The sequence below is a fragment of the Leptonotus elevatus genome, chromosome 14 (assembly GCF_054856555.1).
Source record: "Leptonotus elevatus isolate MCC_2025b chromosome 14, RoL_Lele_1.0, whole genome shotgun sequence".
Lineage (NCBI taxonomy): Eukaryota > Metazoa > Chordata > Actinopteri > Syngnathiformes > Syngnathidae > Leptonotus > Leptonotus elevatus.
Genome location: NC_141252.1, coordinates 6,419,016 through 6,432,229, shown reverse-complemented (window position 1 = coordinate 6,432,229; position 13,214 = coordinate 6,419,016). Strand labels below are relative to the sequence as shown.

At 41.7% G+C, this 13,214-nt stretch overlaps 1 protein-coding gene across 8 annotated transcripts in view; it reads left to right on the top strand.

Moving 5' to 3' along the window:
• Positions 1 to 13,214, top strand: part of meis2a (Meis homeobox 2a) — a 109,544-nt gene that overhangs the window by 76,546 nt on the left and 19,784 nt on the right. For all 8 annotated transcript variants that reach the window (XM_086094473.1, XM_086094475.1, XM_086094474.1 and 5 more), the window contains exon 9: positions 781 to 857. In XM_086094473.1, coding sequence (XP_085950599.1) covers positions 781 to 857 — 77 coding nt within the window. The remainder of the gene's footprint in view (positions 1 to 780; positions 858 to 13,214) is intronic.

Sequence of the window (13,214 nt, the reverse complement as noted above, 5' to 3'; positions counted from 1 at the left end):
GCAATAATTGAAGGTGCTCAGATAAATGAGATAAAAAAAAAAGAGTTATAATTGACAACAAGTAGACGTCAGGCATTCTGTACAAAAATTTAAATCTCCAAAAATATTGAGCCAAGAATTAGAAAATTGAATTCAATGACTGAATGAACTGAACTGATTTTATTGAAACTTTGTGAAGAGCTGGCCCATGGGCCAATGATCACCCCATTAAATTGTGACGCTGATCCAGATTATTTTCCCCATACCGTCATTTAACAAGCTCACGGAAAATGAATCTCGAATGCCGGGAAATGGGTCAAATAAGAACCCATTAGAATTTTGTGCATATCCAAACAATTTGATGCCATTTGTTTTTTAAGCAATGCTGGCCAGGGAATTTTAGATTTGAGATTGTTCTGCTCTAGAGGAAGTACAAATGAAGTCTTGACTCTGTACATACATGTCGAGGCTATACATTGTGTAAGGGTGGGAGTGAATCAGTCAGGTTGACAGTTTTGACAAACTTGTTTGGCCAGCTCTGACAGGTTAAGCTCAATTGTATATGCGCGTCTGTATGTTTGCGTTGATGATGGGTGGGCGGGCACGTGTTTGCCGCCCATGTCTATACCGTGCAAAGGGAGCGGCGGGGTTGGGTGAAGGTCACGAAGGAGGTGCAGTGCAATGCAGCCAACATGGGGAAAAAATGTCGAAAGCAACCGGCAAACCGCAAAGAATTTAACGTTGTTGCATGCCTGTCTATATTTATGAAGCTAATGAGTGTGTTTGTGTTGTCCCCCGCAGCACCCGTACCCGTCTGAAGAGCAGAAGAAGCAGCTAGCCCAAGACACGGGCCTCACCATCTTACAAGTAAACAACTGGTGAGTCCACATTTAAACATACTGCTGCCTAATTTGTCTGGGTGGGGAATTGACGCCCTCACATACGTATATACGGTACATAGAAGCTCTGGAAAATTGTTGCTAAAGTTATGCTAAGCCTGAGTTGCAAGCTCTGGCAACTTAGCCAACTGAGCTAAAGGGGCTAGCTCCTGCTTCCAACAGGCTATTCGGATGATTGTAATAGTAACTAGAAAGAATGTTGTTCCTTGATCAGGAGTGGCAGTAAATCCATGGGGCTAGCGGCTAAGCTAACAAGGCTAACTGGCTTATTGCTTTTGAATGGTCGCAAAGTGAATTGCGAACTAGCTAGCTTTACAGGAAGCCTTTTTTTTTTTTAGATGCCTTGTTGATCTGTATGAATTATTATCATAAGAATCCCTCAAAAATCAACCTTTGTCTTTGTTTGTTAGCTGTTAACCAAGAGGCTAATCTTATCTTACTAACAAGAGGCTTGTTGCTATTTGTGGCAGTAGCAGAAAAAGCTCATGAGTCTAACGAAATGCTCCTGGCTCCAACTCTTGTATTGGTCTATCGCTTTTAGCGTTTGAATGATCGTATTAGCAAACAGAGAGCGAGTCATATTCATTATTTGATTTCTTTTTATGTATCTGTTGCCCTTGCTAGGCTAGCATAGCCAGCAAAAGATACCAAGGCTTAGCTCGTTTCCTCGAGGTTCCCCACCTCTTTCCTAAACTGTGAAAAACGTTTATGTGCATCCCTTCCTACCAAACACACACGCGTGTAAACACACGCGCGCTTTGTAATATTATTATGTGTTCCGATTATCGCTTAAGTCAGCGCCTCTTTTGTGGCTTGATACACATGTATTGACTGCCGTCTATTTAAGGGAGATCATAAGCTACCCCTGCAGCCCCCACACCCACAAGCACAACCTCAACCCCCAGCCCGCCCCCTTTTTGCCCACCCTTGCCATCCCCAAAAAAAACCATACCAATCTCCGCCACCGGTGCCCCCAGACAAAAAAGCGCCAGCCGCCCCCTCCTCGGTGCACGGCAGCTATACGACGGGATTAAGGTGGCGGTGGCCAGGCCAGTGAGGCCTTTGTAGACGGCTTAGCACATAACTGGGGGTGGTGGATTAAATAAAATGATCACAGAAGCAAAGAAATGATACAGGAATTACTTATCAAAATACTAGCCCCGGTTTTATCTGCGGCTTAATTTGGTTCCGTACATTCTCAGGGAGATGTTCAGATTAATTGAAGTGACAGGCTCCTTTCAGCGCGCCGGGAAGGTATTTGCACGGATTTCAGGTTTTACACAAACTTAATTATATGGAACCCCATTTTATCATTCTAATTCCGTGTAGCGGGGGGTTCTATTTACAAATGACAAGTCTGTGCCTTTTATTCGCAGCTTTCCTTAATATATTTATCAAAGCGGGTTCATTTACAAAGTGCTCTATCTGCCGGGTACAGGCGGGCCCACATTAACGAAGCTTTTAGGTTTATCAGGCGCGCGGGCCGACAAGCCACCCGAGGGTCAATTGATTTTTTTTCTTCTTTTGCTTCTCCGAGTCATTTTTTTTTCTCTTGGTCTCATTTTTCTTGGATCACAATGAGAAACATGCCTGCAGAATTAGCCTGGTTTGTCAGCCTTATCTATCACAAGCCCCTCCCACCCCACAACCTCCCGTTCCTCCCTCATCCTTCTGCTTTATTCCCCCTCCGAGCCGAACTACTTAAATTGGCCACAGGAACCGCTGCTATCAGACTTTAATGCACCCTACAGTGTGGATAGCATTTCAATTACACCGGTAAGCAAAGATTAGCTGCCTGTTTTCATGGCTCGCACCAGCCGTCGACGCGCGCCTTACCTACGGGAGCAGAAAATTGAGTTGCCTCGCCTGTGTCATGGTGATTAATACAGCGGGAACCGGGAAGCAGGCAGAGGTAGACTTTGGAAGAGAATGCGTTTCTCATGGTCTCGTGGTGCCGTGTTCGCAAAAAAAAACACGTGCAATCATGAGAACGCTTAGTCAGGGAAAATGTCTGCATGTGTGACTGGTTCTGAGTGTTTTGGACTTGAAGAGGTTAGCATAGATGTTGCTCAACTTCTAATAGTGGATGCTAAAGGCTATGCTAAATTTAACTAATATATCAGGGACATTTTTTTTTTGGTTAATTGTTAGAGGGATACATAGTTCATTCGTCCCATGAGGGAATTTTCAAGCCGTAGACGCAAAAATATTATAAAGTGACATTGCCAACTAGTGGCCTGGCATGCATATTACAACAACAGATTTCGCAATTTTCTTGTGATCGAAGCTCGTTTTAATTTGCGTTGTCGTTTAAATGTCCTCCTCCAAAGTTTGCTGAGGCTATATCCATTTTTTAAGAGAGAAATGTTTTATAGCGCGAATATCACGCTGCTTTCAAATAACTGTTTTATTTGCCCTTCTCCGGTTTCTCTTTCCACGCTGAGATAGGCCGCCCGGGACATGATGACACACCGCTGCCGTCCGAAATTCCTGTTAAAAATAAAAGCTCTTCAAATTCCTGGCTAGTCCTTGGCATTGTTCTGTCTTTGCCTTTGATGCGCGGCGGCTGCCAACGTGACGGGCCAAAGACAGACAGCGGATCGGCGGCGGCGGTGGTTAGTAGAGGAGGAGGGGGTGGGGGGGTGCGTCGGGCTGGATGGTGGCCGTCTTGGGTTTCCAGCGCTCTCCCCCCATGGGGGAAAGGATGTGCTGAATCAGGGCTTTGTCCTCTGCCACAATTGCGGTCAGGCGACGGCACAAGGCTGCCCTGTGTTGCAGTCGCTCCCCTCCCACCCGGCAAACCGTCCTCCCTTTCCTACCTGCGGCTCACCTGCACGCACCCAAAACAACCGCTTTAAAACCTTCAGTCCGTCCGCCCTTTCGCCTCTTATAGTCGCTATCTCCCGTTTGCGTCATTAGCTAACAGCCTCGCCTGAACGCATTAGTCGGCCACCGTTAATAAAAACACAGGGGAAGGTTAAAGTCCACTATTCTGTTGCTACTTGATTATGCTTTTAATGGTAGCCAATGTGTGCATACTGTGTGTACATGTTATTTCTAATGTGTCTCTGTGACCTCTCCTGCTATTTACAGAGGTATCATGAGTGCATAGTTTACCCTTAGTTACCTCCGCCAAGGAGATTGTTTTTGGTCCATCATGATTCTATGTAGATTTTTTTTGCATTTACTACAAAAACTGATTTCTGTCAGGTTTATATGTGTTAGAATAAGATGCAGATCAAGGATATTTTTCACATTTCTAAGCATTTCTTAGTAGAACTCAGAATTGTGTTTTCATTGCCGTTTATTGTTGTTAGTGTAGTTTAAATGCAATGGTCAATATTCCTAAGTACAGTACGGAAAAGAAGAAAGAAAGCAAAGTTGCCATTGATGTTTGTTGATTAGTTAGCATGATTACTGTTAAAAATAAATAAATAAAAACTTTCCAGTAAAATTATATAAAGTGCAACTTTAAAATATGGAGCAGACCCAGGATTTTTTTTGGGGGGGTGGGGGGGTCAAATTGTTCTCATGAAAACTGTTTCCAAAAAACATTATTCAGAGTACAGCTGCATGGTCATCATGTATCTAAGTTCTCCAAAAATGAAAAATGGCAACGTTCTATTGCTACTATCCAATAATTTTATGTGAGGTGTGGCTCCAGATTTTTCTCTCTCCACATTTATACACATACACCTAAGTTGTAATGCGTCGGAAAAGATTCAGAATATTACAAAACAAAACAAAAAAGCCTACATTTGTGTATTAGCAGGGTTACTGAAAAAACATCTAACGATACACTAAATTTTACGCGGGGTACGGCTTCAGGATTTCCCACCCCCCACATAGATGCAAACAAGTAAGTTTGGTGAAGATTCCTAAATACTCGACAGAAAAATATAAATACCATTGCTTTGTTTTTTATTTAACAAGCTCAGCAAAACTACTTTCCGCTAATTTCATGTGGAGTGCGGTTCTAACATTTATTTATTTTTTTACTCGCACATTTATACACATTTGAGTTGTAATGCCTATTCCTAAATACTGAAAAGAAAAATGAAAATAAATGTTTTATTAGTTTATTTTAGATTTAAAAAACTTTGCACGTATTTTATGAGGGGTGTGGCTCCCAATTTTTTCTTCCATACATCTAGTGTTGAAAATGTGCACATTTTTGGGGGGTCACCTGAAAAGCGATTATTTTGGAGGTTGTTCCAATGGGTTGGAAAGATTTATCCTGGGATTTTTTTCATACAAAACAGTAAGGCGTGCACAATTCTGGATTGTTGGGCTTTGGCAAATATCTGCCACAGATTGGGAGACGAGCGGGTGAAGCTTGAAGCTAGTAGGACACCATCTCTCGCCGTGTTGACGGGCCATCATTTGGAGCTAAATGGGGCCTGACCGCATCCTGGTCATAGGACCCAGCACGACATCCCGCCTTTATTTACCAGCACTGCAACGCAGCCATCGCATAAACACACATGAGATGACGGATGACGGTGAGAGAAAGGCGGCTACAAGAAAGGCAGGAAATCGTCCGCTCATTATTCCCTCGTCTTCGCAGGCAGCCAGAAAGAGAGAATATGTCACTTCTTGGCATATATGATGACGGACTGCTGTGCCAATGGAGCACTAATAACAATAAAGAGGGCACTAAGCCACTCTCTATTTTTACTCCTCTGGCTCGTCTCTACAGCCCAGGGGGGAATACGCACACACACACGCACACACTCACACACACATGACAGAGAGAGAGAGAGAGAGAGAGAGAGAGAGAGAGAGAGAGAGAGAGAGAGAGAGAGAGAGAGAGAGAGAGAGAGAGAGAGAGAGAGAGAGAGAGAGAGAGAGAGGCTCTAATTAGCGGCAGAAAGGAATACAATGAGTGAGTTATTAAGACACAGGGGCGGCTCTCGGCCAACCTTTGCCCCGTGTCGGAGCACAGGTCACATGATAAGGGAAGGATATCCGCCAGACGACGGCGCCAGGCGGCCTGTGCCCACTGACGACGTGAAATAGCTGCAATAGATGCGGCCATTCACACCACCGAGGGTACATAGTACACTGATTATTATTATTATTATTATTATTATTGTTGTGAAAGGATCAATCAGCTGGTGAAATGAGTGGAATGAGCCAACGGCTGCATGCTCTCTCGGGGGCATCCGGCAGATGCAAAAAAGGGGGCAAAGGAAATGAAAGTGAAAAGGAGGCATTGATTTATGCTTTCTCAAAATGTAATGCAATTTATGGCAGGAATTTTGACGTTAACAATAGTTAGAATTTTTTTCAGTCATTTTTCCTTTACTTTTAAATAATGAATCTTTACCATTATAAAAATAAATGGTACCAACAGCTATGATTTTATGGTGAAAAAATGTGATTGTGAAAAAAATATATCGCAAAAGTAGGTTTTTAATTTCTATTAAACAATTTATGGAAAACATTTGTTGTACAGTATTAAAATTAATTTTAAAAAGGGAAATGTTTTCAGAGTTCTCTAACTCGAAAAATATTTGTATTATGTAATATATTTTGTAATTATTGAATTGTTATATTTTTTTAAATATTGAATTGATGACAATGAATGTTTTTAAATCTAAATAATGCATGGAAGAAAAATTCATATTTCAGAAACAATAATTCTTTAAAAATTAAACAAATTCATATGAATTTTGTAATATTTCTGTCACCCAAATTCCACATACATCAAAGGCATTCTTGCACTTCGGCACCCGCAAATTCTCCTATTCGCAGACATTTTTAGAATATTTTTCTCAGTATTTTTTGCTTGTTAATTGTTTATATAAGAGGTATCTCAGCATTTATTTAAAATAACATTTTTAATTTTTATCCTTGAAGCATTTGAATGGGTGTCATTTATATGTATATTTTTACTATTCACGGGCCAGCCTGGTTTCTATCCCTCCACTCTATATCGTTAGCCTGCTAGCATAATTGCTAAAGTCATTACTGAACGTTACAATGAGTGCAACAAACAGAACGAGTCTACTTGTACCAATTCTGCCAACAATGACCTGGATGACTGAGAATCTACACAAACATAAGAAAAAAAATACAATTTTTAACACACATTCATATTTTGTGCTCGTAAGCCCAAAGACAATTATGCTACGATGCTAACGATATGTGGAACGTCGCTGTAGAGATTTGACGCTCACGTTGCTCCCTCCACGAATCCTGCGTGAGTCGCATACTTGATTCTGTTTGAGTCTGAACTTGAAGGTCAGCCTTGTATTCCAGCGGCGCGCATATTTGTTTGCCGTGTGCACGTCCAAGAAAAAGTCACAACAAAGCCAACAACGTATTCCTCTCGCTTTACCGAGCATTTTCCAACCTCCCGTCTCCGGCCAGTAAGAACTGTCGGACCACTGACTTTTATGTTCCGTTTTTTATGATCCTTTCGGTTTTGGCGGGCAACAAGAAGTCGTCATATTTTCCAAACGTATCATAAAATGATGAAGAGCTTCTCATTTCCCCCAAATTCTTTGAAGATCTTAAAGCCTCCTGAGCATTCCTCGACATCCTCCTTTTGCCATCTCTTCCCGTTTTTTAACCGTCTTAACTTTGACCCAGATGGAAATGTCAGCGCCTTTTTTTGGCTGCAACCTGGGACTTCTGTTGGTGGCCATTTTGCGCCCGTGGCTTTCTATATATACCGCCGCAGTGCGCGCGATTGGCGGCGAGAGGCGGGGGGGTCGCCGGGAGTCTGCGGCGATGCCAACACAGGCATCATGATCCCTCTCATTTAGGGAGCGCTAATTGGCAGTTAATTAGCCGAATTGTTGTCAGATCCCAAGTGTCATAACCCCTCCTAACCACCTACCCGCTCAATTCATTTGATCTGGCTGTTTTCTCCATGCGCAAATAATAATCGCTGTCGTCTGGAGGGCGGCGGCAAAACGCTCATTTCCACTATTGGCAGATTGCGACCCGAGCAAACGTTTTTGGATTCAGTTGAGCGGTTGTCGCCAGCCTTATTTCGGTTGGCAGCCATTAAACAGCTGATGCTAACGCGCGCTACTGTGTTTATGTTTGCTTTTTTGCCAAGCATACGTGCAATGTGATTAATGGTACCCACTCCCACTTTTATCAGACGCTCGGGTCACAACGCAGCCTGGTTACACAACAGCTGTGTGCGTCGACAATCAAAACAAAACGTGTTGCTTCAATAAAAATGTTACGGCACTCCGCTTGTGTCTCCATTGAGCGAGCTGTGAGAATTTAGTCGGATTCAATACTTGGGTTTTAGTTTTTCAAATTTGAGGAAGTTTATTACCAGGGTACCAAGATTTTGATCAGTTTTGGTGTGTGACGATTAAAAAAATAATTTATCAATCAATTGGTTGAGGTTGGGGCGTGTAGCTGAGTATTGGTGGGTGGTATTGGTTTAACTTAAGGACGTTTGATTCGTATCCAGAGCCGTGCAAAAGGGAGGGCTGAGCGGGCAGCAACCCCCAGCATCCACCTGAGTGGGATTCGGTGTGAAAAATATTAGCATAAAGAATGAAATGATACCACACATTTTTACGACGGGTACTTTATTGAACATACATAAAACTAATCAGCACAAGATTGGTTAGAAAACAAAATTTAAATAAATTAAAAAAAAGACAGCATCCAATTTTATTGTTCGAACCAAATGTACTTGTTCAAATACAGATTTGACTTACATAATAATAATGGAATAGGAAGCTAATCATGTGCCCCAAATGCCGAGTTTGCTTGCTTTAAGATGTTTATGAGTCACTCCTGTCAAATACTGTACATCTTGTCTTTGTCGAAAGAACGGAAGTGGGACAGATGCACAGTGTAGCTTAAAGCACCTTAAAGATAAGCAGACAATTTATTTAAGCATCAAAATGTTCCCTGTCATTTTGTCAAATGAAAATCTGCTAGCCTAATGCTAACATTCAATGTGAAATGTCATTGATGGGCTCGCAGAAATGAGATACATGTTAAGAGCTATAAAATAATTGCAAAATATTAAATTTTTAGACCGTGAACGTTGTGCACTGTTACACTGTTGTGCAAGAACGCTGCTTAGGAATGTAACATAATGTACAGTTCCCCGTTACACTCTAGCAGGAATACTGTACATTGTCCTATAGGACCGTGTGAGTCTGTGTAATAGCTGCAGCTGAAAGAAGCATTGCAGGCAAAGCATTAGAAAGAGATGAGGGGGGGGGGGGGGGGGTTAGGGGGGCGGATTTGGGTGTCTTTGTACTTTTCGGCACCTTTTGGCTCTTTTATACCTCAACAGCTTGGTTTTATTGGCGGGGTCGTTTAATAACAAGAGCTTGCACGTTTGAAATAAAGCCGAGCCGCGTTTTGTGCGTGGGCGAGACTCCTTTTTCTTCCTTGTTTTAATTCATCGACGGATAATTTCTGTAGCAGTGGGGAGGAGAGGTCGACAAGTGTGGGAGAGGGAAAAGTAGGTTAATTTATTTCATTTGCAGAAGGGAGGCATTCATATGTGGAAAGAAAATGGTAGAATGCAATATATATATATATATATAAATCGATTTATTGATGATTATTTTTCAAAATTAGCCCTAATAGTCAAGGAGTGAAAGTGTAGGATGATTTGAGGATTTTTTTCTGAACACAACTTAGCTTAATGCACGCGGGCAGGCGTCGTAATCCTGCCAAAATCCTCCCTGTGCCCGGAGGCCATCTGTGAGCAGAATAGCAATTTTATGACTTTGCCATTAAAGCAATTTCACAGCCGTATTGTTTGTTAATGAGGCCGCCGCAAACGAGGCGAGATGTCACTCAATGGCGGCGACTCCTAAACCTCAACCTGCACCATCTTCTTCTGTTTCTTCTTCTACGTCTTCTTTTGTTGCTTTCTGAGTCCTCCCCCCCCCCCCCCATCCACCTCCAGGGGTCCCCGCCCGGCTCATAAAAGGGAAAACTGCGAAAAGATCAAATTCAAAGTCTATACAGTCGAGCCTCTTGTTCATGAAGCTTCCATTTGCTTTTGGATCTGGTTGGGACAAACGAGGGAGGTTTTCTTAAAACAAGCTTGAGGGGACGTTTACAATAACGTCTTCAAACCGTTTCCATATTGAACTTTTCATCAACTTACAAAGCTGTGTCCAATCACATGAAACTTTGCTTTAAAATTACATTTTGTTAAATTATTTTATTTTTTTTAAATCAAATCGAATGATATACTGTGTGTAGTATTTTAAAAATGTTTTAATGATTTTTTTAAATACAGAAAACCGTAATAAAAATAAAACAAATATGCTTACATAGATGGAGGATGAAGAAGAGGTGGGTGGAGGAGTTATTGAGTAGAAATGAAAGCTAACAAAAAAATAACAATGAAAAAATATTTTCATTAACAAAATAAAATCAAAACAAAAATGCTTTTTAAAACACTAAGACTGAAATTATATCTTTCATTTATAAAACTAGCTATAATGATAGCAATTTATTTTTTTTATTTTTTTTCAGGGTTAATTTTAGATGCATTTATTGTTGTATTACTGTTCGGCCGTAGAGAAGAAAGAAGGTCAAATTTTTGTTTGGGAATTGTACATTATTTCAAAAATACCCCCCCCCCCCCATGTGGGCCCTCCCCGTAGCTTTGCACAAAAAAAAATACTCCATAGTGAAAACAAATACAATGTTGCCGTTTAAAAAAAATCAATAAAACAAAAAAATAATAATTTTACTTGCTCTAAAAACTAATTTAAAAATAACCAAAATTAAAACAGTCAAACCGACGAAAGAAAAAAAAAACTACATGAAATGAAAACCCCCAAATTGTAAGCCTGCTTTTCATTGGTGGCATTTGCTGTCTGGTTTGCTGTTGGTTGCCATTATTCAAGTAATTAAGTTAGAAGTAAATAGTAAGTGGTATCGCCAACTACTGGCCTGGCATGCACATCACTGCATCACTTTTGCACCTTTTGGGTCAATTTTGGTCCGTTTTTGTTGTACGTGTGTGCAGCTTGTGACTGACTGGAGATTTTCTTGCGAGGATCAGACAAGCTGACAGCGTACATTTGGAATAATTACTTTTATCTGCTGAGGGAGATAGCCATGGGAATTGCGTGTCAGCCACAGGGAAATGCTTGGTGTGTGTGCGTTCATGTGTGTGTGCGTGGAAGGCTGAGGGTGTGGGGGAGTGAAAGGGATAAAGGTGACCAGGTGTAACAGAATGGCCTTGAGGGTGTGTGTGTGTGTGTGTGTGTGTGTGTGTGTGTGTGCGTGTGTGTGGACAGGATCTTGCCGCTCAGGCTTAGCTCTTTAAACTCTGTGAACCTCCAGCAGGTATGTTCTCTTTGTTGAGGCATGCTCCTTGTTTTTGCCTTCACCTCACTGCTTCACACTTTGCATTCCAGCCCAAAGCCCCCTCTGTCCTTTTTGCTTATAGTACTGCAGAAAAAATGTATACGGACTCTCTGTATGTTCAGCATATGCACAAGAGTGAGTCTAAAATGACAACAAGCGTGCGCCTATGGTCAAATGTTTACATTTTTAAACTGTTTTCCTCCATTGGAAATAGCGGAAATGGAAATAATCTGATCCAGTGTCAGATTGTGATCCTCAAATGGCATAATGGCGACCTATCCCAATACTTTTGTCCATGTCAATTTGCCATTCAAGTGTAAAAAACAAAAAGTTACGACATAAAGGCGACCTATCCCAATACTTTTGTCCATGTCAACTTGCCATCCATGTGTAAAAAAAAAAGTTACAACATAATGGCGACCTATCCCAATACTTTTGTCCATGTCAACTTGCCATTCAAGTGTAAAAAAAAAGAAGTTACATCATAATGGCGACCTATCCCAATACTTTTGTCCATGTCAACTTGCCATCCAAGTGTCAAAAACAAAAAGTTACGACATAATGGCGACCTATCCCAATACTTTTGTCCATGTCAACTTGCCATTCAAGTGTAAAAAACAAAAAGTTACGACATAATGGCGACCTATCCCAATACTTTTGTCCATGTCAACTTGCCATCCAAGTGTAACAAACAAAAAGTTACGACATAATGGCGACCTATCCCAATACTTTTGTCCATGTCAACTTGCCATCCAAGTGTCAAAAACAAAAAGTTACGTCATAATGGCGACCTATCCCAATACTTTTGTCCATGTCAACTTGCCATTCAAGTGTAAAAAACAAAAAGTTACGACATAAAGGCGACCTATCCCAATACTTTTGTCCATGTCAACTTGTCATCCAAGTGTCAAAAACAAAAAGTTACGACATAATGGCGACCTATCCCAATACTTTTGTCCATGTCAACTTGCCATTCAAGTGTAAAAAACAAAAAGTTACGACATAATGGCGACCTATCCCAATACTTTTGTCCATGTCAACTTGCCATCCAAGTGTAACAAACAAAAAGTTACGACATAATGGCGACCTATCCCAATACTTTTGCCCATGTCAACTTGCCATTCAAGTGTAAGAAACAAAAAGTTACGACATAAAGGCGACCTATCCCAATACTTTTGTCCATGTCAACTTGCCATTCAAGTGTAAGAAAAAAAAGTTACGACATAATGGCGACCTATCCCAATACTTTTGTCCATGTCAACTTGCCATTCAAGTGTAAAAAAATAAAGTTAAGTGCCGGAAAATGGATAAATAGCGACACACAGCAAAAACACATCCTCTTTTCCGTCTATTGTCACTCTCTGTGGACCACGTGTCCCAATACTTCTGTCCATTTCCACAAACTTGTGTCATTCATGTTCCCACTTCAATTGACTTTAGCGTAGTGACAGTCGAGCGGCAGTTGTGTTGTTTTTGGCGTGTGACGCAGATATTTGTTTGGTTTTTATTATTGCGAGTGTCACATCAGAAGTGAGGACCACAGGGGGCGCAAAGCGGGGGTGGTTCTGATCTGTGAGGTTTTGCTCTGGGGGTCCGCCATGCACATCAGAGTCCCTGCGGCCAGCAGTTGCAGCGCCACAAACAGCCGCTATTTATAACTCGCCTCCGCCTGCCTTCACAGCCCTGCTTGTGTGTGTATGTGTGTGTGTGAATATATGTCAAAGCAATTATGTGCAATTGAAGCTCTTATTAATTTTTCAAAAGCTGGGGAACACGGCGGGGGCCGGACGGTCGGTATACTACCATGCGGCATCATGGAAACTTCCAGGGTGGAAAAACCCGTTCGCACGCCACTGACACAATTATGAAGAAATAGGTGACGGGGAGGGAGGGGCGATGCTGTCCTCCCTTGTGCTATGTGGGACGCCATACATCCCGCAGTGTATAGGTGTCGCTCGAAAACTTGACATTACTCACAGATGATAGAGTCAAAATAATCCAAGGGAA